This window comes from Bos grunniens, chromosome 10, assembly GCF_055505025.1.
Source record: "Bos grunniens cultivar Pamir isolate PY7600 chromosome 10, Bosgru_T2T1.0, whole genome shotgun sequence".
Classification (NCBI taxonomy): Eukaryota; Metazoa; Chordata; class Mammalia; order Artiodactyla; family Bovidae; genus Bos; species Bos grunniens.
This window is the reverse complement of record NC_141174.1, coordinates 91811056-91838373: the sequence shown is the minus strand read 5'-3', so window position 1 is coordinate 91838373 and position 27318 is coordinate 91811056. Positions and strand designations below refer to the sequence as shown.

At 38.2% G+C, this 27318-nt stretch overlaps 1 protein-coding gene across 8 annotated transcripts in view; it reads right to left on the bottom strand.

Moving 5' to 3' along the window:
- The window catches only part of HOMER1 (homer scaffold protein 1), a 133806-nt gene that overhangs the window by 12112 nt on the left and 94376 nt on the right, over nucleotides 1-27318 (bottom strand). For all 8 annotated transcript variants that reach the window (XM_086323103.1, XM_086323107.1, XM_086323106.1 and 5 more), the window contains 3 exons: nucleotides 12115-12271; nucleotides 8124-8234; nucleotides 7435-7515 (listed from right to left, as the gene is read on the bottom strand). In XM_086323103.1, the coding sequence (XP_086179229.1) occupies nucleotides 7435-7515; nucleotides 8124-8234; nucleotides 12115-12271 (349 nt within the window). The remainder of the gene's footprint in view (nucleotides 1-7434; nucleotides 7516-8123; nucleotides 8235-12114; nucleotides 12272-27318) is intronic.

Here is a 27318-nt window from a genome sequence, read left to right as displayed (position 1 = left end):
ATAAGTTAAATAAGCAGGGTGACCATATACAGCCCTGATGTACTCTTTGCCTAATTTTGAACCAGTCCATTGTTCCATGTTCAGTTCTAACTGCTGCTTCTTGATCTGCCTACAGGTTTCTCCGGAGGCATTTAAGGTGGCCTGGTATTCTCATCTCTTTAAGAACGTTCCACAGTCTATTGTGATCCACACAGTCAAAGGCTTTAGCATAGGCAATGAAGCAGTAGTGTTTTTCTGGAATTCTCTTTCTTTTTCTATGACCCAACAGATGTTGGCAATTTGATCTCTGGTTCCTCTGCCTTTTCTAAATCCACCTTGAATTAAGAGTAAACTCCAGGAGATGGTGAAGGACAGGGAAGCCTGGTGTACTGTAGTACAAGGGGTTGCAAAGTGCTGGACATGACTTAGCAACTGAGCAGCAGCAACAGAGCAATGAAAGAAAAGAAGGATACATTTGACACTACATAAAACAATACCACTATCTCAAGCAAAGTCAGAAAACACTGACAAACTGGGAGGAAATATTGGTAACATATAATTGCAGATATATAAAGAACTCTAGAAAAATTTTCAAAGAAGGATCAAAATTCTATAGAGAAAAGGGCTAAAGACTTGAATACACAATCTATACAGGTACAAAAAGATACTGAAACGGCCTCTAAGCTTATGAAAGATGTTTAATCTCACTCATAATATGAGATACACCAATTAAAACTATCGTTTCTCACCTAACATATATTGCCAAAAGATAAGAAGTCTGAGAACACATTTTGTCGATGAGGCTGTGAGAAATGGGCACACGTGCTGATGATACAAGGGAAAAGCAGCAACACCCACGATGGAGAAGAATGTGACAGTGTGAGCTTCTCACTTGGAAATCTTGCTTCTAAGCATCTACCCTATAGATACACCTCCAACAATAACAAAATACCTATGTACAAACGCACTACAGTACTCTCAGAATACTGGAGACAACCTATATATCCATATAAAGGAGTATGTTTGAAAAAAACTATCGCACATACCAATGAAGTAGTATACAGCCAAACAAAGCATGAACAAGATCTCTATGAACTGACAGAGTGATTTCCAGGACATACCTTAGATTAAAAAAAAAAAGTGTGTAAGAGTTAAGAGTGACTAGAGTATGTTACCATTTGTGTAAGAAAAAAGGGGAGGGAATAAAAAAACAGACTTATCTGTTCATTTGTGTAAAAAGAAACACAGAAAGAATAAGTCAGATAATGAGACTGGTTACCCACAGGGGCAGATGGGAATGGGGCTAGACTGGAGTGGACAAGATGACACTTCTTGAAAGATATCTTTCTGAATAGTGCTGACTTTTAGAACCATGTTTCATACACTCAGTGTCTGTACGCTAAAGCACTTCAGTTGCGTCTGGCTCGCCAGGCTCCTCTGTCCATGGGATTCTCCAGGACAGAATACTGGAGTGGGTTTCCAGTATTTCCTTCTCCAGGGGATCTTCCTAACCGAGGGATTGAACCTGTGTCCCTTATAACTCCTATCTTGGCAGGTGCATTCTTTACCACTAGCGCCAATTGGGAAGCCCCAAATGCTCAGTAAATGCATACAAATACAACACAAATAAGAATGGGGAAGAACTAAAATGGAATATAATAAGATACAGATAAACATAAATGTACTTTAAATGAATAACCAATTGAAGAGGGGGAGTGAAAGAATCTAATTAACTTTTGAACACAAGTTAAAAACAAAAAGAATACTCATCTAGTCAGTAGGGCTGTGTTTTTGTTGTTTTGACAGTGGTATGAACTAGAAACTACTTTCTTAAGCAAAAGAGCTTCCCTGGTAGCTCAGCTGGTAAAGAATCTGCCTGCAATGCAAGAGATCCCAGTTCAATTCCTGGGTTGGGAAGATCCCCTGGAGAAGGGATAGGTTACCTACTCCAGTATTCTTGGGCTTCCCCGGTGGCTCAGTTGGTAAAGAATCCACCTGCAATGTGGAGATCTGGATTTGATTCCTGGATTGGGAAGATCCCCTGGAGAAGGGAACAGATACCACTCCAGTATTCTGGCCTGGAGAATTCCATGGACTGTATAGTCCATGGGGTCACAAAGAGTTAGACATGACTTAGCAACTTTCACTTAACTTCTTAAGCAAGCAAGTAAATGTATTATGGTTTCTTAATATTGGGGAACAGAGTTATAAACAGGAAACTGGGGAAGGCTAAAATGAGTTCCATAGTACTGGACTGCAATGGGAGGTACTGATATGCTTTCAGGGTCATTTTTTTTTCAATATAGTTATTATAATGGACATAATGTGATATGTGCATATTTCTATCTCTGATAATTAAGAGGGCCTAGACACAATGACTGGAGAAGGCAATGGCATCCCACTCCAGTACTCTCGCCTGGAAAATCCCATGGACAGAGGAGCCCGGTGGGCTGCAGTCCATGGGGTCACTAAGAGTTGGACACGACTGAGTGACTTCCCTTTCACTTTTCACTTTCATGCATTTGAGAAGGAAATGGCAACCCACTCCAGTGTTCTTGCCTGGAGAGTCCCAGGGACGGGGGAGCCTGGTGGGCTGCCATCTATGGGGTCGCACAGAGTCAGACACGACTGAAGCAACTTAGCAGCAGCAGCAGCAGACACAATGACATCTCAATAGCAAAAAGTATATTTAATGCCCAGAACCTGGTTTCTAAACACCAAACTTTACTAAAAGAAAAATTTGTCTGAAGAAATAGCTAATTTCAAGGCTGGAACTGAGAAATACAAGATGAATCTAGAATATCTAGTTGAGTTAAAACACGAAGTTCTTTAAAAAATGATAGGGTCACATCCAAAGGACACAGAAGCAGGATTAAAAAGGTTCCCCCTTGCCAAATCTGGGACAATTTAACGTCAAAATAAATAGACATGACAACTAAATGCAACTTGTGATCCTGGAATGAATCCTGGACCAGAAGAACAATTTTTAATATTCTGTTATAAAGAGGACAGTTTTGAGAATTAGAATAAAGTCTTTAGATAATTTCTTGATTTTGATGGTTATGTAAGAGACTGTTCTATTCTTAGAAAATACACATTGAAGAGGTTGTCATACTAAGTGAAGTCAAATATCATATGATATCGCTTATATCCAGAGTTTTAAAAAAGGGTACAAATGAACTTATTTTCAAAACAGAAACAGAGTCACAGATGTAGAAAACAAATTTATGGTTACCAAAGGGGAAAGGATAAATTGGGAGACTGGGACTGACATACACACACTACTCTATATAAAAGAGATAGCTAATAAGAAGACTCTTGAGAGTCCCTTGGACTGCAAGGAGATCAAACAAGTCAATCCTAAAGGAAATCAACCCTGAATATTCATTGGAAGGACTGACGTTGAAGCTGAAGCTCCAAAATTCTGGCCACCTGATGCAAAGAGTCGACTCACTGGAAAAGACCCTGACGCTGGGAAAGATTGAAGGAAGGAGGAGAAGGGGACGATGGAGGATGAGATGGTTGGATGGCATCACCGACTCGACGGACATGAATCTGAGCAAACTCTGGGAGTGGGTGATGGACAGGGAGACCTGGTGTGCTGTAGTCCATGGGGTCACAAAGAGTTGGACATGACTGAGCAACTGAACAACTGTAAAGCATGGGGAACTCTACTCAATACTCTATAATGACCTATATGGGAAAGAATCTAAAGAAGAGTGGATATATGTGTATGAATACCTGACTCACTTCGCCGCAAGCAGAAACTAACATAACACTGTAAATCAAATACTTCAATAAAAATTATCTTTAAAAATTATATGCAAGAAAAAGAAAATATACATTAAAGTGTTTAGAGGTAAAAGGATATCAGATTTGGAACTTATTCTCAGCCATTTGGAAAAAAAAAAAGAATACAGAGAGAATTCTATCATAATCAAACAAAAACGAATATGGCAAAAATGTTAACATCTGGTGACATAGGTGAAAGGTACATGAAAGGTACATTATTCTTGCAACTTTCCATGTGAAATTACTTCAAAAGAAAAATTTTAGAAATAAATTAAAAAAAATGAGATCACTTCATTCAGTGATAATTGCTACAAGGAAAATAAGACAGGGTAATATCACACAGCAGTGGGTGGTGGGGAGGCCCGCAGAATAGTGCTTAAATAGGGAGATCAGTGAAATGAACATGTAAGCCAAGTCTTAATTACATTAGAAACCAGCCCATTTGAAGATCTGGGGACTCAGAACTCTAGGCAAGGATATGCCATATACTATAAGGTAAAAACGCACTTCGTGCCTTCAAGATACAAAAAGATGACAATAAACATATTTAAAACTTGTAAGCAAAAAAAAACAAAGGTAATACTAAAAAAAATAATAAGTTCCCCTTGTTCCCTATCAGAAGCAAAAAACGAGATGGGACTAATATCCAGCGGGTGTCCTGTTGTTCCAGACATCAGTTTCTCAGTATAAGTAATTTCGAAACATTGACACCAAGTAATTCTTCAGAAGTTCATCTCAAAGAAATAATGAGAAAGGCAAGGTTTATGTAAAAAGATACATTATAACATTATTACAACTAATGTTGAAAACAAATGATCATCCCTGTAAAAATGTTGGAAGAAAATTATGGTACACCTATGGAGGAGAATACTATATAGCTATATGACATATGCAGCTTATGACATAACATTGTTAGGAAAGCAAGACAAAAACTTGCTATCTATATGTCTCACATAAAGAAAAAGTTATCCACAAAAACACTGAAGGAAGGAAATTCTCAACATTTTGCCTTAGGATGATGGGAGTATTTTTTTTTTCTGTTAAGTTACATTTTTCTAAATTTTTTACAATGAGCATATGTTACATTGATATTTAAAGAAAAAACAACTTGCAAACTAAAAAAAAATCATATCAAAACTACTTAAAATTTTTCCAAACTATGTTTTTTATCCAAATTCATAGCTACAATCCAAACCCATGCATTGCAATTTCAAAGTTCCTCTACCGTTTCAGAAACTAATGATCCCAATTTTTTGGACTGAATTTAAGAATGGAGGTTCAAGAGTGATGGAACTTTTGACATGTAGATGTTTAGGTAGGAGGGACTAGGCCATAAAAGAGGAACTTTCTTCAAACTAGAAAAAACATACAGGTTATTTCGGTGGGTTGGCCTTTTAGAATTCACCCTTGGGTTTTCTGAAAGCTTCCCTGTCCTATTCCAGGTAGGCTGTCTTGATAAGTATTTCTGATATTCAATGAAAAAACAGGTAAGAATTGATAGTCACAATTCTAGGTGCCAGCTGTAAAATTCATTTACTGCTCGATCAATGATGAAACACATTTAGAAGTTTGATATGAATAAATCATTTCTTGGTTTCTCTGAGACAATATAAATGTGTACATAACTGAAAAAAATTTCCCCAAGAATAGTTAGGGATGGCTTGGATGCCTGCCTGCTGAAACGGTGTGGTAATATAGACAGAATAGAGATTTTGGAATCGAAACAAATCCAGTCTTCACTATTTTCTAGCTAAGTGCCTTAATTAAACTTGTAACACCTCTGAATTGCTGCTTTTTCTTTGAAAACGGGGATCCCACACCTGTTACTCTAAGAGTTAGAGCTAATGTATGCAAGTGCTTGGTGGTGGTGGTGAAGTTGCTAAGTTGCTAAGTGGTGCCCAACTCTTGCAACCCCAGGGACTGTAGCCACCAGGCTCCTCTGTCCATGGAGTTTCCCAGGCAAGAATACTGGAGTGGATTGCCATTTCATTCTCCAGGGATCTTCCCTATCCAAAGATGGAACCTCTGTCTCCTGCACAGGCAGGCAGTCTTCTGCACTGCAGGCGAATTCTTCACCCATGAGCCACCAGGGAAGCCCCATCGTGTAAATGCTTAGCAACCACCTATATCAAAGCAAGTAATTAAACAATGGGAGCCAAGCCAAGCCAAAAGAGAAAACCAGCCTGCCTTTCCACCATTTGTTCCAGCCCGGATCATATGTTTCTTATTTTAATTCTACACCAAGTTTTTCTCAAGTTTGGCACTCTCGAAACTTGGGACTGGGTAATTCAATGTTCAGTAACAACTTTGGCTTCAACCTGTGTGTACGCTCAGTTGTGTCCAATTCTTTGTGACCCCATGGACTGCGGCCTGCCAGACTCCTCTGTCCGTGGAATTCTCCACGCGAGAATACTGGAGTGGGTTGCCATTTTCTTCTCCAGAGGATCTTCCTGACCCAGGGACAGAACCCACCTCTCTTGTGTCTCCCGAATTAGCAGGCGGATTCTTCACCACTCGTGCCACCTGGGAAGCCCCAACCTACTAGAGATCAATTCCACCATCTAAGCTGTAAAAATCAAAACTGTCTCCCCACATAGATGTATGTTCTATGTGGGCACAAAACTACTCCTAGTTAAGAACCACTAATCTATGCAGACAGTTAAAATATAGAAACAATATTTAATAGGGCAGATCAAAACAAGCAACTTCATTTTCCTAGACTGCTGAAAGTCAGTGATGGGAGAGAAAGGGGAATATTTCATAGGAAGAACTTGTTTGTTTCATGAAACGTCTCTACTGTCAGAGTTTGTGCTCATTTAACAGGTAGAACAAGTTAACTCATCTAAGCCTTAGTTTCCTCATATGACGCTACATGGATTAAATGCATAAGCAAAGTGCAGTGTCAGGTACACAGTAAGCACTCGAAAAATACTGGTTGTTCTTGTTACAATCTAGGTACTCCTTCCAACCCTAGGTTTTCAGGTCGCACTTGCCAATTTTTGTCCCTAATTCCTCACCCTATACATATTTGCATTTGTTTCTACTCCAAACCTTGAAGTGGTCCTAACTCTTCTTGAGGCTAGGAGGTATAAGAAAAGCATCTGGGCTGACAGCAGGAGAGTCTGGCTGTAATTTTGAAAGAAATCTTCCCTAACTATGGCTGACTACCACTGACACAGGATACATGGATGTGAATTAAGAGTCAGGAAGCGTGCTATTTATGCAGAGAAAAGTGAGTAAAATTAATCAGAGCAAAGAAAGGAAAAGAACACTGCCTTGATTTCCCTGAGGGCACAACTACTGCTGTAATTCATATATTAGTTCAGTGTGAAAAAAGATGCGCAGAATTCCTAAACTATTTGAATATACTCCATTTGAGACATTTTCTTTAAGTTCAGGGCACTTTTATGTTAAAAGTAGACATTTCTAAAATAATTTTACTAAAGACAAAGAATTTATAAATGACCATCTATTATGGTAAGCTACTTAGATGAATCAAGTAATTTTTGAAAAGTCAACCATCAGGCATGAATCAGAAGTTCTAAAAAAGAAAAATGACCAAAAACCTTCAAAACTGAGTTGAAGGGAAAAAGTCATTACTATATGAAAGAAAGATTGATGACTTTCTATGCAGAAATGAATAAAAATTTTATTACAGCTCACCTGTAGTTTCTGAGTCAAAGAGTCCCTCTGTTCTTGTAGTTCTCTGGCATTATCAATTTCTTGTTTTAATCTTTCTATTTCCTAGAAAAAGTAGTGCAATATTTTTAACAACAATATTTTAACTATTTCAAGGAAAGACAAGGCCTTATTTTTCCCTGAAATTACTGTCCAGTCCTTAGGAAAAGGGTGTTTAAAAAATTTCCATTGTACTGATTTCAAGGGATAAATTCATGTTAATGGGTATGCTGTCTAGCACAGAATAATCTGAAGCAACTCAACTCGGTGGCTTTGGTAAAGCACTGCTTAGAAACAGCAATCTGGACATTTTAAGATTGCTTCAAGCTTTGTGGATATAATTCTTTCCTGAGGTATTAAATCTTTTGACTGGAAACTAGAAAAAGCAACAGCTTGTAAAATTCATTTAACTCCTAATGGTTTTCTGTTGATTGTATGAATGCAGCTCTCATACAGAAGAAAAGAGGCAGTATCTCAGTCTGACTGCTTCCCCATAGTTCATAACAAGACACAGCGATGGGGAAAATGTGAACAAGCTGAGTATCACTCAGAAAATTTCATCCTAAAATCACCCCACAACCTTATTGCATAAAATACCCTTAAATTGGATACAGACTCCAGTACTGTACCCATATTTTAGTGAGATTACAGATGAGTGAGAAGTAGCAAATTACCTCTTCCTTCACCTTCAGCGTCTCCTCCAGTTCTTGTATTGTCTGATTTAGTTCTGTCTTATGGGTATGCACTGCATTTGCTTGGCTACTAACACATTCAAGCTCAGTCACCTAAAATCAAATGAGAACATAAACTAAATCGTGACAATTTCACAGGATTTCTTGCTGAAGACATACAGTAAGTCCTTCATAGGTGTATAATGAATTTTGAATCAATATATGAAAATTAACTTTGAGAGATATTAAGACAGGGTAGAATGAGCAGAATTGATTCTTTAAAAATATCAATTTAGGACTAAGGAAAAAGACCAAAGAAGATAGCTACACTCGGTCATGAAAAAGTTAGGAAAACTTAAATTAAGTGATTAATGACAGTAGAAAACCCCTATAATAAAAGTCTTCTTTAAAAACGTTTTCTGAAAACAAATTCAAAACCAGCCATCTGCCCTCCATCTGTAGCCTTTAAATTAAATATGGGTTCTAAAAACTGGCCTTGCAGAAGTGAGAAAATATTCAAATACGGTTCTAAAATGTAAAGGAATCTGGAAGAAAAGATATGCTTAAAATACAACTTAAATCACTTGATACTAGAATATCTTCACATCAGCAGGGTCTCTTTCAGCAAAGGAGAAGAGTTCTCTAGGCAGGACAAATTTCCTGAGGGCCCAGACAGCAGCTTACCTTTCAATGGGCACTTGCTATTTTTTTAAAGAACAGAGAAGGGCACTGTCTCTAAAAGCTATGCCATCCAAAATTAGTCAAAACAGACAGAAGTCAATAGAAAAACACACACCTTATCAAAATCCTCTACATGTCAGGAGCTCACACATTTTGATTGGTTAGAATACAATAAATTGTAGACTATTAAGGAAACAGCAGATCTCTCTCCCTCACATTTTCCAAATGGTGAATTAACACCACATTCTGTCAGTCTTCTCTCATATCATTTTCTTGGTTTCTATTCATGCTCTAATAGCCTTGCACAGACCCTTGTTATACAGGTGTAAACAAAACCAGTGGCCTGCCACTGGACCTAATTATATCCTTTGTCTATTTTTATGTCTTCTGAAAACTGCTAACACCCATCTTTCACTGTGTGACTGCCCCACTAAAAGCCTCTCAACGGCTCATCTTTCTTACAGCATCAAATCTAAACTCTCAGTCCCCCAAAAGCTAGCTGCAAACTATGTAAATATCTCATTGCTCAAGACACCTAGTATGTATGAACTTTCAACAAACCATGCTAATATTCATCTTGTGGATTTAACTAGAATGTCTTCTCTTACCTTTGAAAACCATTCAGAACTAACCAACCCCCCAATACTCAGCTTAGAATGCCCTTCTCTAGAAAGCCATTTCTAGCTGCTCAGTTCTCAGGCTCTCCTGTCTTCTGGCCCACAATTCTGAACATCTGTTCAAAGATCTTGGGAATTTTCCCCTATTGTCTAATATATATTAGTTTTCTTTGTACATTAGGCAATACATTCCTCATGAGCAGTTCCAGTCTTGATAAGGTTGGAGTATTTTTTACTAGATTAACTTTCACCCAGATAACAAAATCATGGGCAAAATGTAAACATCAGCTGTTAGAAGGCCCTGGTGAGTGACCAAATTGGGCAAAAGACCGAAAGGAAGCACCATACAGAGTGAGGCACACATTTACACGTCTTTTTGCCTGAAAGTGCTGTGCAGTTCGGCTGCACTGCCCGACTAGACTGCAAGCAAAAATCTGAGCTCTTATTTTTCCAAAGAAGTCTGAGGAGTTGGGGATGCCTTAGAACAACTGAAGCAAATCCAAATTCAGGGAACTGTATGGAAAAAGGACCTCTTAAAAAGCATATAGACATCCCTCGAATCTTCGGCTGACTTCTGAAGTAAACATGTACAAGTAGGAATCACAGGGGTTCAGGAGTGTGGGAGAAATGCTGGAAGAATGAAAAAGCGTTGAGGTGTGGTAGTGCTCACCACCGAGAAGACACTTTGAGGTTAGTGTCAACACCAAATTAGGTTTCTTAGCAAGCACTTCAAGCTTCCCACTGAAACCCCAGGAGGATCATGCTTTAGAAATAAAGATTTCCAAGGACTCAAAAAATCCCCTTGAATTAAGACCAAAATGGAAATAAACCAAATACTAAAGCAGAAGTTTACACCTTCACAACTTCAAAGTACAGCCAGCCCTCTATACTCATGGTGGATGGGGAACCTATGGATACAAAGGGATGACTGTATTATGCCACTTTACACAAGGAACCTGAGCACTCACGGATTTTACTTCCTGTGAGGTGGGGCAGGGGGTGGCGCACTGGAGCCAATCCCCAACAGATACCAAGGGACGGCGACTCGCTACCAGTAATTTCACTGCTTGCTCAAACAAAAATGGGCACTGAATATTCAGAGGCAGATAACACAATCTATGGGCTCTATAACATCATCTCATTTACCATGATCAATATATAATCAAAAATGACATATGAAGAAATAGGAAAACACAACCTGTAGTAAAGATAAAAATCTCTCCATCTATACACATACATATATACAAAAGCTGAGAGAATTTGTTGCCAGCGCACTTGAAGTACAAAAATATCCTAAAGAATTCTACTCAGACTGAAGAGAAATGATACCTGATGGAAATTCAGATCTACAGGAAGGAAAGAAGAGCACTGGAAATTACGTGAGTAAATAAAAATACTTTGTTTCGTAAATTCTTTAAAATTCAATTGACTACTTAAAGCAAAAAACTCTCAGGGTCGGGGAATACATAAAAAGGATAGCTCCTCAATGAATGTTTTTTGGATTATAAGTCAATTATCCTAAAGTTTTTTTTTTTTTAATTGTGGTAAAAAAACACAATGAAAAACACGGTAAAAATTTATCCTCTTAACCATTTTTAACGTACAGGTCAGTGGTATTTGGAGACCCGGGTTCAATCCCTGGGTCGGAAAGATCTGCTGGAGAAAGAAATGGCACCCCACTCCAGTACTCTTGCCTGGAAAATCCCATGGATGGAGGAGCCTGGTAGACTACAGTCCATGGGGTCTCAAAGAGTCAGACATGACTGAGCGACTTCACTTTCACTTCGGTAGCATTAAGTATATTCACACTGCTGTGAAATAGATCTCCAGAGCTTTCCATCTTGCAAGATGGGACACTATCCTCATCAAACAACAACTTCCCCCTTCCCCTCATGAATTAAGTTTAAACTTAGCATAGAAAGGTATTTACTCAGGTTCTTACTCTCCCTCCTGTCTCTGTTTAACTTCAGTCTTACCTCCCCTGTCATCCTGGTCATCTTATACTCCTCAAATTCTGCTCTGATACTAAGCCCATTTCCTAACGTCTATGGAGTTCACTTCTTTAAAATCATTTTTAAAACAGAAGCTAGTGGCATTGGCTTCCTGTTGGGTGAATACATATACTTTGGATTAAAAAATTCTTTCTAAGAAATTGTTTGGTCTCCTGATATTAATTTTTCTTTTACTGCCCCATATTTGTAGTATTGCCCCATATTTCTAATTAAAGTTTTTATCTTTAACTTTTATAAAGACTTTTCTACCTGTATTTTTCAAATTGTTCTTTAACAAATAAAGTAAAATAATAAAAGCATTATCATTGCTTCAGTGTAATTATATGTCAGTTCAGTATCTCAATTTTCTCAGGAATTGTACAGAGTCTGTATTATTGTTCCTATTTTACAGATAAGAATACTGAGCAGAAAGAGGGCAGTAAGTTACCAAAGGTCAGACAGCTAACAAGTGGCACAACAGGAATGTGACATTGGGTGTTTGGACTCCAAAGCTGTCCAAATTCCTTCATTCTCAGGAAACTGCAGAAAATTGTTTTCTTAACCAATAAACCCACATATAATACAACCCATATATATGTTTTGATAACCAACAAAAGTCTCCAGAAGAGGTCCCTGTGCTGAATCTGCATGTAAATTAAGACACTCTGGGGCTGTCAGTGCTCAGGTTAGCAGCCCCGCACTTACCCGCTTGTGCAGCCGCTCTGCTTCCTCCTGATAGGCAGCGAGCTGCTGCTTCCATTGTTTCACGTTGGCAGTAGACTCCAGCAGCGCTGCAGTGAGTTTGGCATTGTTTCCTTTGAGGGTGGCCAGTTCAGCCTCCCAGTGTTTGCTGATTGCTGAACTAAAGTGAAAGAAAAGAAAATTCCACCCATTACACTGACTGTTGTTACTTCAAAGAGACAGCAGGACTCAGTCCTAAGATTTGGTTTATAATTCAAAAATGTTTCAAAGACTCCCCCCAAAGAATAAAAACACAAATATGTCACTTAAATGCTCCTAGTGAATAAAACCTATCAAATAAATAAATATAAGTATTTCTTTTGAAATTGATTTATTTGATTTATTTAATAAATAAATCAAGTTGATTTATTTATCTTATTCAGAGTTTTTAAATACCCCAAATAGAAAAATCTGCTGCAATAAATTAAACTTGGTACTAACAACTCTGAAAGAATTCTGGTGTCACTTACAGAACAAATGAAGAAACAATTACCTAATTTCACAGAAAAAAAGGTGGTTTCTCTACCTCCTTATTGAACAACTTACTCCTATTAGTGAAATTCTACTAACCTCATCCCATTAACTAACTAGTAATGATAATAGGTTTCTTTAATCAGAATTTTCGTTTTTGAGAAGTTATTTGCATCACAGAGCAAATGTTTCGGTGGATTGATATTTTACAGTAATCTTAATATATATATATAAAAGAAAGCATCGTTTCAATCATCAATATTTCTAAAGCTCATCACCAGTAAGAATACATATCAGTGTATCAAGATCATTTCTGTGGCATTCTTTCCAAACATGCATAACCATCATCCCAATTTTGAAAAAAACATATAAACCCAAACTGAGGAACATTCTACAAAAAAGCTGACTGGCACACTTCGAAAGTGTCAAGAAAAGGTAAGTCTGAGAAACAGAATGGAGGAGACTTAGAAGAAATAATTAAATACAATGTGGAATCCAGATGGGTTCCTAGAACATAAAAGGGACATTGGTGAAAATTAAGATCTGTAGTTTAGTTAATAATATTGTATCAATGTCAATTTCTTGGTTTTGAAAATTATATTCAGATCAGTTCAGTCACTCAGTCATGTCCGACTCTTTGCGACCCCATGAATCGCAGCACACCAGGCCTCCCTGTCCATCACCAACTCCCGGAGTTCACTCAGACTCACGTCCATCGAGTCAGTGATGCCATCCAGCCATCTCATCCTCTGTCGTCCCCTTCTCCTCCTGCCCCCAATCTCTCCCAGCATCAGAGTCTTTTCCAATGAGTCAACTCTTCGCATGAGGTGGCCAAAGTACTGGAGTTTCAGCTTTAGCATCATTCCTTCCAAAGAAATCCCAGGGCTGATCTCCTTCAGAATGGACTGGTTGGATCTCCTTGCAGTCAAGGGACTCTCAAGAGTCTTCTCCAACACCACAGCTCAAAAGCATCAATTCTTCAGCGCTCAGCCTTCTTCACAGTCCAACTCTCACATCCATACATGACCACAGGAAAAACCATAGCCTTGACTAGGCAAACCTTTGTTGGCAAAGTAATGTCTCTGCTTTTGAATATGCTATCTAAGTTGGTCATAACTTTCCTTCCAAGGAGTAAGCGTCTTTTAGTTTCATGGCTGCAGTCACCATCTGTAGTGATTTTGGAGCCCCCAAAAATAAAGTCTGACACTGTTTCCACTGTTTCCCCATCTATTTCCCATGAAGTGATGGGAGCGGATGCCATGATCTTCGTTTTCTGAATGTTGAGGTTTAAGCCAACTTTTTCACTCTCCACTTTCACTTCATCAAGAGGCTTTTGAGTTCTTCACTTTCTGCCATAAGGGTGGTGTCATCTGCATATCTAAGGTTATTGATATTTCTCCCCGCAATCTTGATTCCAGCTTGTGTTTCTTCCAGTCCAGCGTTTCTCATGATGTACTCTGCATAGACGTTAAATAAACAGGGTGACAATATACAGCCTTGACGTACTCCTTTTCCTATTTGGAACCAGTCTGTTGTTCCATGTCCAGTTCTAACTGGTGCTTCCTGACCTGCATATAGATTTCTCAAAAGGCAGATCAGGTGGTCTATGGTTATGTAAAATGCTAACACGAAGGTAAGCTGGGTGAGGGTATATGGAAATTCTTTGTACAGTTTTTGCAATTTTTCTGTAATTCTAAAATTAGTTTTTTTTTTTAATTTTATTTTATTTTTAAACTTTATATAATTGTACTAGTTTTCCCAATATCAAAATGTTTTATTTATTCACCTTTTAAAAATTTACTTATTTTTAATTGAAGGATAATTGCTTTACAGAGTTTGATTGTTTTCTGTCAAACCTCAGCATGAATCAGTGATAGGTATACACATATCCCCTCTCTTTTGAACCCCCTCCTAACTAAAATTAGTTTTAAATGAAAACTTAACATTTTTTCTGAAGTTCATAGAAAAAATTTCATCAAACATGAAAGGACAAAATCAAACAAGTTATTGATTTAACAGGGCTCCTCTGGTGGCTCAAACAGTAAAGAATCAGCCTGCAATACAGAAGACCCGGGTTCAATCCTGGGTTGGGAAGATCCCCTGGAGAAGGAAATGGCAACCTGCTCCAATTTTCTTGCCTGGAGAATTCCATGGGCAGAGGAACCTGGCAGGCTACAGTCCATGGGGTCACAAGGAGTCAGACACAACTGAGTGACTAACACACATTAATTTAACAACCAATTTCTATCTTTAAAGAGAAAGCACTTCCCATTTCTTCTTTTGTGGAATGATTTTTCAGATTCAGATTTTCTGATAAAGTATGCACTGATTCATCTTCTCTAACTGAATATGGATTTTTAAACCATCTACCAATTTTTCCACTACAGACATTAGTTTTATTTAAATAGACTTTACAATCTGACAACAAAAGTCCTATTAAACTAATTTAAACACTTGATATACGCAAGTATCAAACCTCTTAAAAATGAAAGAGCAGAGAAAATGATCTTGAATATTTCTGAAACACATATGTTGAAAATTTCTCAGTTGTAACCTAAGATTATCCTGTCTTTATAAAAGGAAAAAGAACAAAAATAGGAGTGTTATATTTTATTTCTCTGGGTTTTATTTTACAATCTGTAGGTAGAAAAACCCATTAAGAATGTGAAAACTCAGCCTACTTCACCATTATTTCAATCATTATTTGTGTGATATCAGATTAGTCTCTCAACTGTTTTGATCTTCAGTTCTGTGTATGTCAAATGAAGACATTAGTTAACATCTGTACTGTCCAAATGTTAGTCACTAGCTGCATGTGGCCATTTAAATTTAAAGTGCTCAAAACCAAATAGAGTAAAAAATTCAGCTTCTCAATCCCTTTGGGTACATTTCGTACAGTCAATAGCCACAGGGAACTAGTGGCCACCGTACAGGAGAGCAAAAATATAGAACTATCATCACAGAAAGTTCTACATTTCCGTTTTTTGTTTTTTTTTTTTTTCAATTTTTTGCATTCTGGGCTGAACTGTGTCCACTCATGAATGAATATGTTAAAGTACTAACTCCCAGTATCTCAAAATATGTGTATAACTTGGAGACAGGTCTGAAAAGAGGTAGTTAAATTAAATGGGGCAATTAGGGTGATCCTTAATCCAATATGACCTTATAAAAGGTGTCCTTATAAAAGGAGATTACAACACAAACACGCAGAGAGGAAGGTCATGTGAAGACACTGGAAGAAGCCACCTGCAAGCAGCCACCTGCAAGTCAAGGACGGGTCTCAAAAAAGAACGCCACCAACAACTTGTTCTCAGACTCCCAGCCTATAGAAAATAAATGTCTACTGTTTAAGCCACCCTGGCCTGTGCTATTTGTTAGGCCAGCCCTAGCAAACAAACTAACACTATGTATAGCTCAAACACATTATGTATCTAAAGTACTGTGATTCATAATAAACATATATTTTAGTTCTGTATCTGCCTCTTGAGAAATTTGTATGCAGGTCAGGAAGCACCAGTTAGAACTGGACATGGAACAACAGACTGGTTCCAAATAGGAAAAGGAGTTCGTCAAGGCTGTATATTGTCACCCTGTTTATTTAACTTCTATGCAGAGTACATCATGAGAAACGCTGGACTCGAAGAAACACAAGCTGGAATCAAGATTGCCGGGAGAAATATCAATAACCTCAGATATGCAGATGACACCACCCTTATGGCAGAAAGTGAAGAGGAACTCAAAAGCCTCTTGATGAAAGTGAAAGAGGAGAGTGAAAAAGTTGGCTTAAAGCTCAACATTCAGAAAATGAAGATCATGGCATCCGCTCCCATCACTTCATGGGAAATAGATGGGGAAACAGTGGAAACAGTGTCAGACTTTATTTTTGGGGGCTCCAAAATCACTACAGATGGTGACTGCAGCCATGAAACTAATAGATGCTTACTCCTTGGAAGGAAAGTTATGACCAACCTAGATAGCATATTCAAAAGCAGAGACATTACTTTGCCAACAAAGGTTTGCCTAGTCAAGGCTATGGTTTTTCCTGTGGTCATGTATGGATGTGAGAGTTGGACTGTGAAGAAGGCTGAGCGCCAAAGAATTGATGGTTTTGAATTGTGGTGTTGGAGAAGACTCTTGAGAGTCCCTTGGACTGCAAGGAGATCCAACCAGTCCATTCTGAAGGAGATCAGCCCTGGGATTTCTTTGGAAGGAATGATGCTAAAGCTGAAACTCCAGTACTTTGGCCACCTCATGCGAAGAGTTGACTCATTGGAAAAGACTCTGATGCTGGGAGGGATTGAGGGCAGGAGGAGAAGGGGACGACAGAGGATGAGATGGCTGGATGGCATCACTGACTCGATGGACGTGAGTCTGGGTGAACTCCGGGAGTTGGTGATGGACAGGGAGGCCTGGTGTGCTGTGATTCATGGGGTCGCAAAGAGTCGGACACGACTGAGCGACTGATCTGATCTGATCTGATGGTTCCTAGCTCAATACTTCCCCCAAACCCTTTGAATTTCCTAAGCAAGAAGAGCAATGGGAGTATCTTTTTAATAATATGTGGTCTTCTGTCCTTAGTTTCTGAAACTGATCCAGAGCCATAAAGGTGAAATGCATCTTGTTATTCATAAATAAAGCCCTGTTCAGCCACAGCTGAGTTTATGTTAATGAGGTGACTTGGGGGGATGCCCTAAAGATGGGGGTACTGAATGCTAAGGGAACCAACCACATGAAAAGAGTTGGAACTTTCAGTCTCAATCCTAGATTACTAGGGAGGGAAGGGGGACTGGCGACACCAACGGCCAATGATTTAATCCATTATGCCTGTGTAATGGAGCCTTCATAAAAACCCAAAAGGATGAGGTTTGGAGAGCTTCCAGGCTAGTGAACCAGAACGCATCCATGTGCCACTCTGCTGGGCCCTGAACCCCACAGAAGGGGTTCCTGGACAGAAGTTCCAGGAATCCTCGGGTGAAGGGAAAGGCTATCACTATGGAAAAGCCACAAAGCATGGTCAGGACCCTTTTCCTCTATGGAAACAAAGCCTTAAGCCATGGGAGAAGGGGAAAAAATCTTGTTACCATCACCCTCCCAGTCACAGATGAAAACCTGCGGTAGCTAGGGGAAAAGTAGGAGAATAAAACCCTAAGATAGCCCGTGAAAAGGACAAGAAATAGTCTGAGACCGTTAGAGTTCTCCAATCTTGGGGGAAGGGGCAGGAAACTCTTGCATAAGACTCTCAAGTTTACAAGGCTGAATTCATCTGCTACTTGTAGGGACAGGATCACTGAGAAAACCCTACCCTGATACCCTGGGATTCAGTGCCTGCCCAAGATTGAGTGGATGCGGAAAATTGAGACTCTTAACCTATCCTCTACCATCAAGCTGAGAGCAGCCATCTACTGGGGGGAGGTCAAGAGACAGACCCCCTCTGAGGCAAGGGTACACAGGAAATACCAAAAGCTGAGGGAGGAGCAGAAACAGGAAGAAAACCTTCTAGCGATCAAATGCCAACTCTATGCACAAAGAAATGCTAGACATGTTTAAAGCCTGTGATGCACTGTGGTAACCATAGCAACAACATTCCAAATCCAGGTCAACCCCTGAGTAAACCAGCTTAACCTTCATACAAACAGGCTATCAGAAGAGTCAGGCCCATCTCCAGGAGGAAATACTATTTATCTTCATTGAATGCCTTGCTTCTGGCAATCAATTAAAAAAAAATTATAAGACATACCAAAAAAGCAAGGGGAAAAAACCTATTGCCAAGAGAGAAAGCAATCAACAGAGTCATACCCATAGACAACGCCAATGTAGAATTTGTCAAAACAAGGAGTACTGTTGGTGGGAATGTCAACTGATACAGTCATGATGGAGAACAGTGTGGAGATTTCTTAAAAAACTAGGAATAAAATTACCATAAGACCCATCAATCTCACTACTGGGCATATATCCTGGGAAAATCACATTCTAAAAGACACATGTACCCCAATGTTCATTGCAGCACTATTTACAATAGCTAGGGGAAGCAACCTAAATGTCCATTGACAGATGAATGAATGAAGATATTGTGGTACATATACACAGTGGAATATTACTTAGCCATAAAAAGGAACAAATTTGATTCAGTTCTAGGGAGGTGGATAAATCTAGAGCCTGTTATACACAGTGAAGTATGTGTCAGTAAGAGAAAAATAAATATCATACATTAACGCATATATATGGAATCTAGGGAAATGGTACTGGTGAACCTATCTGTAGGGCAGCACTAGAGATGCAGACATAGAGGAGAGGCTTGTGGACACAGTGGGGAAAGGAGAGGGTGGGATCAACTGAGAGAGTAGCACTGAAACATTCACATTACCGTAGGTAAAACAGATAGCCAGCGAGAGTGTGCTGTATGACACAGGGAACTCAGTCTGCAGCTCTGTGACAACCCAGTGGGGTAGGATGGGGTGAGAGACGGGAGGGAGGTTCAAGAAGGAGAGGACATATGTTTACCTATGGCTGATTCCTGTTGATGTATGGCAAAAACCAAGACAACACTGTAAAGCAATTATCCTCCAATTAAAAATAAATTTTCAAAAACAAAGAATATGAAATAGCTACGTTAAAGGTTTTAATGGAAAAGGAGGATACACTATATTGTCAGATGTTGAATTTCAACAGACGTGAAAACTATAAGAGTCAAATGGAAATGCTAGAAGTAAAGAATATAATAGAGACGAGAATTCTTTTGACAAGTTCATCAGTAAACCTGACATAGATACATAAAAGTCAGTGAACTTGAATCCAGACAAATAGAAATTAGCCAAACTGAAACACAAATAGAAAAATGAATGAAAATAAACAGGGCATCTAAGACGTGGGACAATACCAAACTATTCAACCAACGTCTAACTAGAATCCCAGGAGAAGAGAAAAAAAGGCTGAAGAAATACTTGAAGAGCTAATGGCTAAGAATTTTCAAAAAATAATAAAATACATTAAATTACAAATACAGAAAGCTCAAAAACATGTTACACACAGAGGAACAAAAGTAACAATTATATCACAAACTAAGTAATTCAGAAGACAAAGGAGTGACATTCCTGAAAGAAAACAATTCTCAACTCAGAACTTTACACACATAACTCTCTACATGAACGTGAAATAAATAAGCAGCTTTTCAGATAAACAGCTGCTGAGAGAATTCATTATCAGCAGACATATACTATAATATTAAAGAAAGTTCTTCAGGTGGAAGACTATGACAAAAAATCAAAACTTGGATGTCCACAAAGACAGGAAAATGTGTGATAATGATTAAAATGAAGAGAGTTATCATTAAAGGTCTAAGGCGACCCAAAGGGGAAAAAATAGTCTTTTAAACAAATAGTACTGAAACAACCGGATAACTACACACAAAAGGAAAAACAATCTTGGCTCATATCTCATATTCTATACAAAAATTAACCAAAATGTAAACTTATAGAAGAAATCATAGAAAAATCCATGTGTCCTTCAGGTAGGCAAAGGGTTGCTTAGATACAACACCAAAAAGATGATCCATTTTTAAAAATTAAGAAAAGAGAGACATTCTCTTTCAAAGACACAATTAAAAAATGAAAAGAGATTCTGGAATACAAGAGTGGATGAACAAACAAAAACCAATATAAGATACCACCTTAGCAAGAATGAAGGAGAAAACCACGTGATCATCTCAATTGATGTAAAAAAAAAAAAAGCACTGAAAAATTTCAGCACGCTTTTGTGATTCAAAGCACTCAATAAACTTGGACTAGAAAGAAATTTGCTAACATAAAAAGGCCATATAAGAAAAGCACATAACTGATAGCAGACTCAGAGGTGAAAGACTGAAGCCTTTTCCTTTAAGATCAGAAAATAAGAGAAGCATTACTACTTCACCACTTAAAATTCAATATGGTACAGAAAGTCCCAGCCAGAGGAATCAGGCAATTAATAGATAAAAGGCATCTAAACTGGAAAGGAAGAAGTGAAATGATCTCTGTTGTGGATGACATGATCTTATATGTAGATAATCCCAAAGATTCCACAAAAAAAGCTGTTAGAACAAATGAGTTCAGCAAAGCTGCAGGATATAAAAATCAGCACACGAAAATTAGTTGTGATTCTATAGATACTGAACAATGTGTAAAGGAAATTAAGAAAACAATTCCATTCATAACAGCATTAAGTAGAATAAACTACTTAGGAATAAACTTAACCAAGAAAGTGAAAGACCTGTACAATGAAAATAAGTTGTTGAACGATATTAAAGACACAAATAAACAGAAAGACATACCATGGAGATGGATGGAAGATTGAATATTGCGAAGATGTCAATACAACACAAAGTGATCTACAAATTCCATGTAATCCCTATCAAAATCCCAACAGTGTTTTTTAGAGAAACAGAAAAATCCATCCCAAAATTCATATAGGCATCTCAAGAAATACTGAATAGACAAAACAATCTTGAAAAATCAAGAACAAAGTTAGAGGTCTCACATTTCTGGATCTCAAACTTATTACAAAGCTACTGTAATCAAAGCAACATAGTATGGACATAAAAGCAGGCACACAGACCAAAGGAACAGAAAGTGCAGAAATAAACCCTCACATATGGGATCAAATGATTTTCACATCTGTGGTTGCCATGGCCATTCAATGGGAAAATCACAATTTTTTCAACAAACGGTGCTGGGAAAACTGGATATCCATATGAAGAAGACTGAAGTTAGTTCTGTGCTTCACATCATATGCAAAAAATAACTAAAAATGGATCAAAGACCTAAGCATAAGAGCTAAAACTATAAAACTCTTCATGAGAAAATATATATATGAAAAGCTTCATAACACTGTACATGATTTCTTGGATATATCATGGGCAATAAAAGAAAAAACAGATACATTTGGACTATGGCAAAATTTAAAACTTCTGTGCATCAAAGGATACAATCAAGAGAGTGAAAAGGCAACTTACAAATTGGAAAATAAATTTGCTAAACATATATCCGGAATATATGAAGAACTCCTACAATTCAAGAACAAAAAAACAAGTAGGCTGATCACAACACAGACAAAGGACTAGAATAAACATTTCTCCAAAGAAGACACACAAATGGCCAGTAAACAATTAAGAAGATGTTCAACCTTGCTAGTATTAGGGAAATGCAAATCAGATCCACAGTGAAATATCACCTCACACCCATTAGGATGGCTACTATCAGAAAGGCAGAAAATAACAAATGTTGGTGAGAATGTGAAGAAACTGGAACCCTTCTGCACTATGGGTGGGAATGGTAAAGTTGCTACAGAACACAGCATGGCAGCCCCTCAAAAAATCTGGAATAGAATAACCATATGATCTAGCAATTCCAATTATTGGTAAATATCTAAAATGCATTTGTACGACAGTGTTCATAACCGTATCATTCACGATAGTCAAAAGACAGAAGCAACCCAACAGTCCACTGACTCATGGATAAACAATATGTGGTATATACACCATACATACAGTGGAGTATTACTGAGGCTGGAAATGTAAGGAAACTTTTATACATACTACAGTATGGAAGAACCTTGATGACATCACGCTAAATGAACTGTCAGTCACAAAAAGACAAATACTATATGGTGGTTCAGTTGCTCAGTTGTGTCTGACTCTTGCCACCCCACAGACTGTAGCCCTCCAGGCTCCTCCGTCCATGGGATTCTCTAGGCAAGAATACTGGAGTGGGTTGACATTTCCTTCTCCAGGGGATCTTCACAACCCAGGAATTGAACCCAGGTCTCCTGCATTGCAGGCTGATGTTTTACCGGCCGAGCTCTGCAGGAAGCTCCACCAGGGAAGCCCTAGGCAAAACTAGAGGGACAAAAAAACAGATTAACTAGTTGCTAGAAGCTGAGGTACCAGGGACAGGTTGACTACAAATGAGCAGCAGAGAATTTTGGGGGGCGACTGAACCTTTCTCCACCTTGACATTGTTGATGTGTACACAGCTGCACACATTTGTCAGGACTCATACAACTAGATACTAGAAGAGATGAATTTTACTATATATTATACTTCAAATAAAAAACATCACACAATTAAAAGGAAAAAAAAGTCTTTCTAAGCCCTAAGCACTTCTGAGATCCATCCCCTCCCAAACGCTTTCAGGTACAGAACACTTCCTTACTCTGTAAGATGGCCCACCAGATACTCTTTCTGTGACTGTGGGACTACAAATAACAAGAGCTGGAAAGTCAGGTCTTCTTAAAATGGGCAGAATGGCCTCTAAGCTTCTCTGTGTTTGTTGGCGTGGGAAGAGACTGGGTAGTCAGGAAACAACAGCTGTGACAGAAATAAAAGAGCTGGAAACAAAAAGGAAGGAGGTGAGGGCAACTGGAGATGGCGATAAGCAGCAGACGGGAGAGACAGGACCAGAGAGGCAGAGACGCATAAAGGAAAGGAGTGGGACATGGACAAGCTGCAACCAACATGGATCTGTGCAGGAAGAAACCAAAACAACGCCCCTGGAACAGGAAACCAAAAGATGAACATACAGAGCTTTGAAATACTATAACTTGTTGTCACCTCATATCCTTGAACATGTTCTGAACCTCTAATATATTTTAAGTAGTGATGTCTGGCCACAGAGAAGCTGATCAGTGGGTTCCCATTAACCTTTTTCTTATTTCCTCTGCAGAGCCTCAAAGTACTGCTGAGTGCACTAAAAAAACAAATGCTGAAGAAACTGTCACATCCAATATTTGTATGCATATTGCATGTGAGTACAGTAAACTGTAATAATTTGAGATCTGATAGACCCAAAATGAATACCATAGCAAAGCAGTTCAATGCTAAGTTTTTGTGTTTCTGCATTTTTTAATACTTGTTTCCAAGGTAAATAAGTATGTGTCATTAAGGCAGTTTTGCAGTACCAACCAAAATTTATCTTTATTGGTAAATCTGAATCTTTGGGAACATTCTTGCTTCCTGTACTTTATAAGCTACTCCTTTAATAATCTGTCTTTCTAGAGCACAACTCGGGAAATAAGATGTTTTTGATTTTTTGTCAATCTGCTCTGTTTTCTCTTTACAGCTTCTTTATATATTCTGTTCACCATTCAGTATATTAGAATATCTTCCACAATTTCAGCTTATAATGAATTCTAGAGTAAACTGAAGAAGGTCCACATGTGAGCTATCTCAGATGTGATCAGCCCTTACATATAATATTAAATGCTTGGCACATTCTTGCGATTTTGCAAAAACATTGTTCCTTGCTTTAATCTACAACTCTAAGATAGCACATTCCTCCCTGCCACAGACTGATTTTTAGTGGTAATGAATACCTTGCGATTAATTCTGATACCAAAATTTTTAATTGACATGTTACATTTCAGAATACCTGTTTAATAAATGTTGGGGTTCTCTAGCTAGTAATTTGGTCCTTTTTTACAGGTACAATTTTGATAGTTTCACATTAACTGTTCATGAAGAAACTGTTTAGCTGGACACATCAGAGTCAGAAGAGATTCTGAAATACCACTATGATCTCATGTCTGTAGCTGGACTAAGGGCAAAATAATTCTTTATTCTTGTGACTGTTTGGTAAAGTTTCCCTTCAAAAAGGACCAGCTGGTTTCCTGTTGGCTTCAGCTCTAGAAGTCAGATGAGGGAGTTCAAAACACTCCAAAAACATCATTTGAAACGTTCTTTAAACTGGAATTTTACTGTTTTTCTTTATCTAACATCAGAAAGAAAGTAGTAAACTTCATTAAATTAGTTATGTAAAATCTAAAAGAAAAAGTTGTTCAAAAGTACTAACAGATGTAACAAAATGAGAGTCTTAGGCACAAACAATGCACTTGTTTAACCTGTGGAATGAACCCTATACGTGAATGGTTAGTTACAGGACTGAAGAAAGCTGCCTTTCTTCCATACTTCCTGGTCGGCATCCATTATCAATCTCTGAAAAGGCAGTTCTTTGTATATACTTCCTAATAATCATGTTAATTATGTAAAACCATGAAAAATATCCAGAGAAGCTTTCAAAAGAGAATTTAAGAACAGGTTGCAACAGGCTTACTTCCTGACATTAATCTTGGTAGGGAGGTCACTCCCTCACTGTGAGAGTAGGAGGGCTGATGCCAGCACCCCAGACGCTGCTCGGTCTCAGGACCTGCCTGTCGGTTTCTCTCCTCACTGCCCCTCCACGCCCAAGAACACAGAAGCAGCCTATCTGTGTCCCTAGGAGCTCTCGTGCCGGCCCACTGGACCCAAGTTAGTTCCACTGAGAAACAAATGCTTTATTGATACAATATGAGTTATCCTTTTAAAAAAAGGAAAGAAATACCTTTTAAATGAAAGGAGAGTAACTCTGTATTGTTTATAAACAGTATTTAAAGAAACTAGTATACTAAAGGATTTTTCTCCTAGATACAGCTGAAAGCCTAAATTTGCCTAAATGCCTAACAAGTTGCCTCTCCAAGCTGACTGTAATTCTAGCAACTTCCTGACCTTTATGCTTATCCTTGCCAGATGGTCCCATTGCTCCATTCCTACTCTCCTTTAGGCGCCTGCCTCTAGACTGCTGCCTCCTCTGACCCTTGGCTTCAGTGTTTGCCATAATAATCTCCCAAGTTTTACTTTCCAGCTCAGATTCCTTCCCTGTCTCACAATCCATTATCTCTGCACAGAGCCTGGTGTATCTGCATTAACACACAATACAGAATGTGATGGCTTCTGGCAAACAGATGAAGACGTGGTTGCCGTGAAGTTTTAAAGACAGATCTGTCAGGAACCGGAAACCGCATGGTCACACTTAGGAAACACAGTGTTCAGTACGGAATTGGAATTTAAGTATTAAGGCTTTTAATAAACAATGGCTTGGAAGAAAATCTCAGAGACAAGAGTAAAGTCTTTAAAGAAACACTGTATCACTAATGTTATTGACAGCCCCAAAAGACAATACTGGGTTGAAAAACTGGACATAAATTATAGAATCAAAGTGAATCAAACAGTTGGACTCTGAATTTGATGAAATTATAGGAACTTTTAAACCATTTATTTTACATCCATTACATACGTACCAAAATCTTAACATAGATATGTATAAATACATCTGAAAGAGCTGTTATAGTAAATTTAAATTGACAGTGTTTTTTTCCTGGTAGTATGTAAGTAACAGTGTTGTCTTATCAAAGGACTGTGTAGAATCAGCTAAACTACAGAATTTGGCTTAGTTCTGGTAAAGAAACTGAAACACCATTGACTTTTCCAAGGAAATTAATCTGAAGCAAATTATTTCAAAATGTCTGATGCATAGCCGTATCAGTTTGTAGATAGAAATTTCTAAGTTGTGAAGAATTCTGTTAAGACTCTGATGCTGGGAAGGACTGGGGGCAAGAGGAGAAGGGGACGACAGAGGATGAGTTGGCTGGATGGCATCACTGACTCGATGGACGTGAATCTGGGTGAACTCCGGGAGTTGGTGATGGACAGGGAGGCCTGGCGTGCTGCGATCCATGGGGTCGCAAAGAGTCAGACACGACTGAGAGACTGAACTGAACTGAACCAAGAACAAACTGTGAAACAGTGATTAAAAGTTTAGGCTCAGAAACATCAAAAATTAATACAATGTTATAATTACATCTCAATTTTCAAAAGGCACAGGCTCAGAACTCTGTTATTGACATGGTTCAAATCATGGTTCCAGTCATTTGCTAGTTGTAGGACCTCAGGCAGGTAATCAAATCTCACTGCATCTGTTTCATCATCTGTAAAATTAGGATTAATACTAACTCTTCTCATTGATTTTTGAGGAGTAAACAGCCCAAATAAAAGTACCCTTGAAGAAAGCACCTAACGGTCAAATGTTAGTGCCTTTTGTATATGTACAGGCAATGAAGAATCCCGAAAGAATCTTCAGCGAGCTATAAAGCGAAAAAGATTTAACATTAAATATTTCACAGGAGACATTTTTGATTAATGATGTAAGTAACTTAGATATAATGCAAGGAAACCACACCAGGTGTACACGCCATGACTTCTGCTGGCACCCTTGGGTACTGCAGGATACACTATTTATAAGTTTAAACCTTTGGTGTAGACCTAAGAATAAATTTATCACGCTAATGAGGAGTAAGACAGTAAGTTAACAAAAATGATTGTCGTAAAGTGGTACAGTTGATTTCTGACTGTGAAGGGTGAGAAGAGAGGGTATAAGGGAAAGGAGAAAAAGCTATCTAGTGGGCCTACTGCTAGTTCATAAATGAGAAAAGAATTTACTCCAGGTGATACTATGAATTATGCATCTATTACCTTCATGCAAGTCATACTTGTGTTGGTTTCCCTCTTATAAAAACTGATTAGTGACTAAAAACTTCCATTGGAAACTTAGGCAGAACTTGATGTTAGAGTATTCTATTGGAGAGGTGTCTTCAGGGAAACAGACTTATATACTAAATAAAGAATTATGTTTCTCTTATCTCTTATGAATACACATCTATCTTCTACAAAAAAAATGAGATCAATTAATATTAAGCCTGTCCTTTTCTTTATAGGGTAAGAGCATTATAATCAAACTTTATTCAAGAAAGAAATGAGTATTTTTATCTGTCCATCCATAAGTTTTAGAGGCTAATAAGATGCCTTTTTTCTTGCAAAGTAGGTCTTAAAGTCCATCCTAAAAATTGTTCAGCACA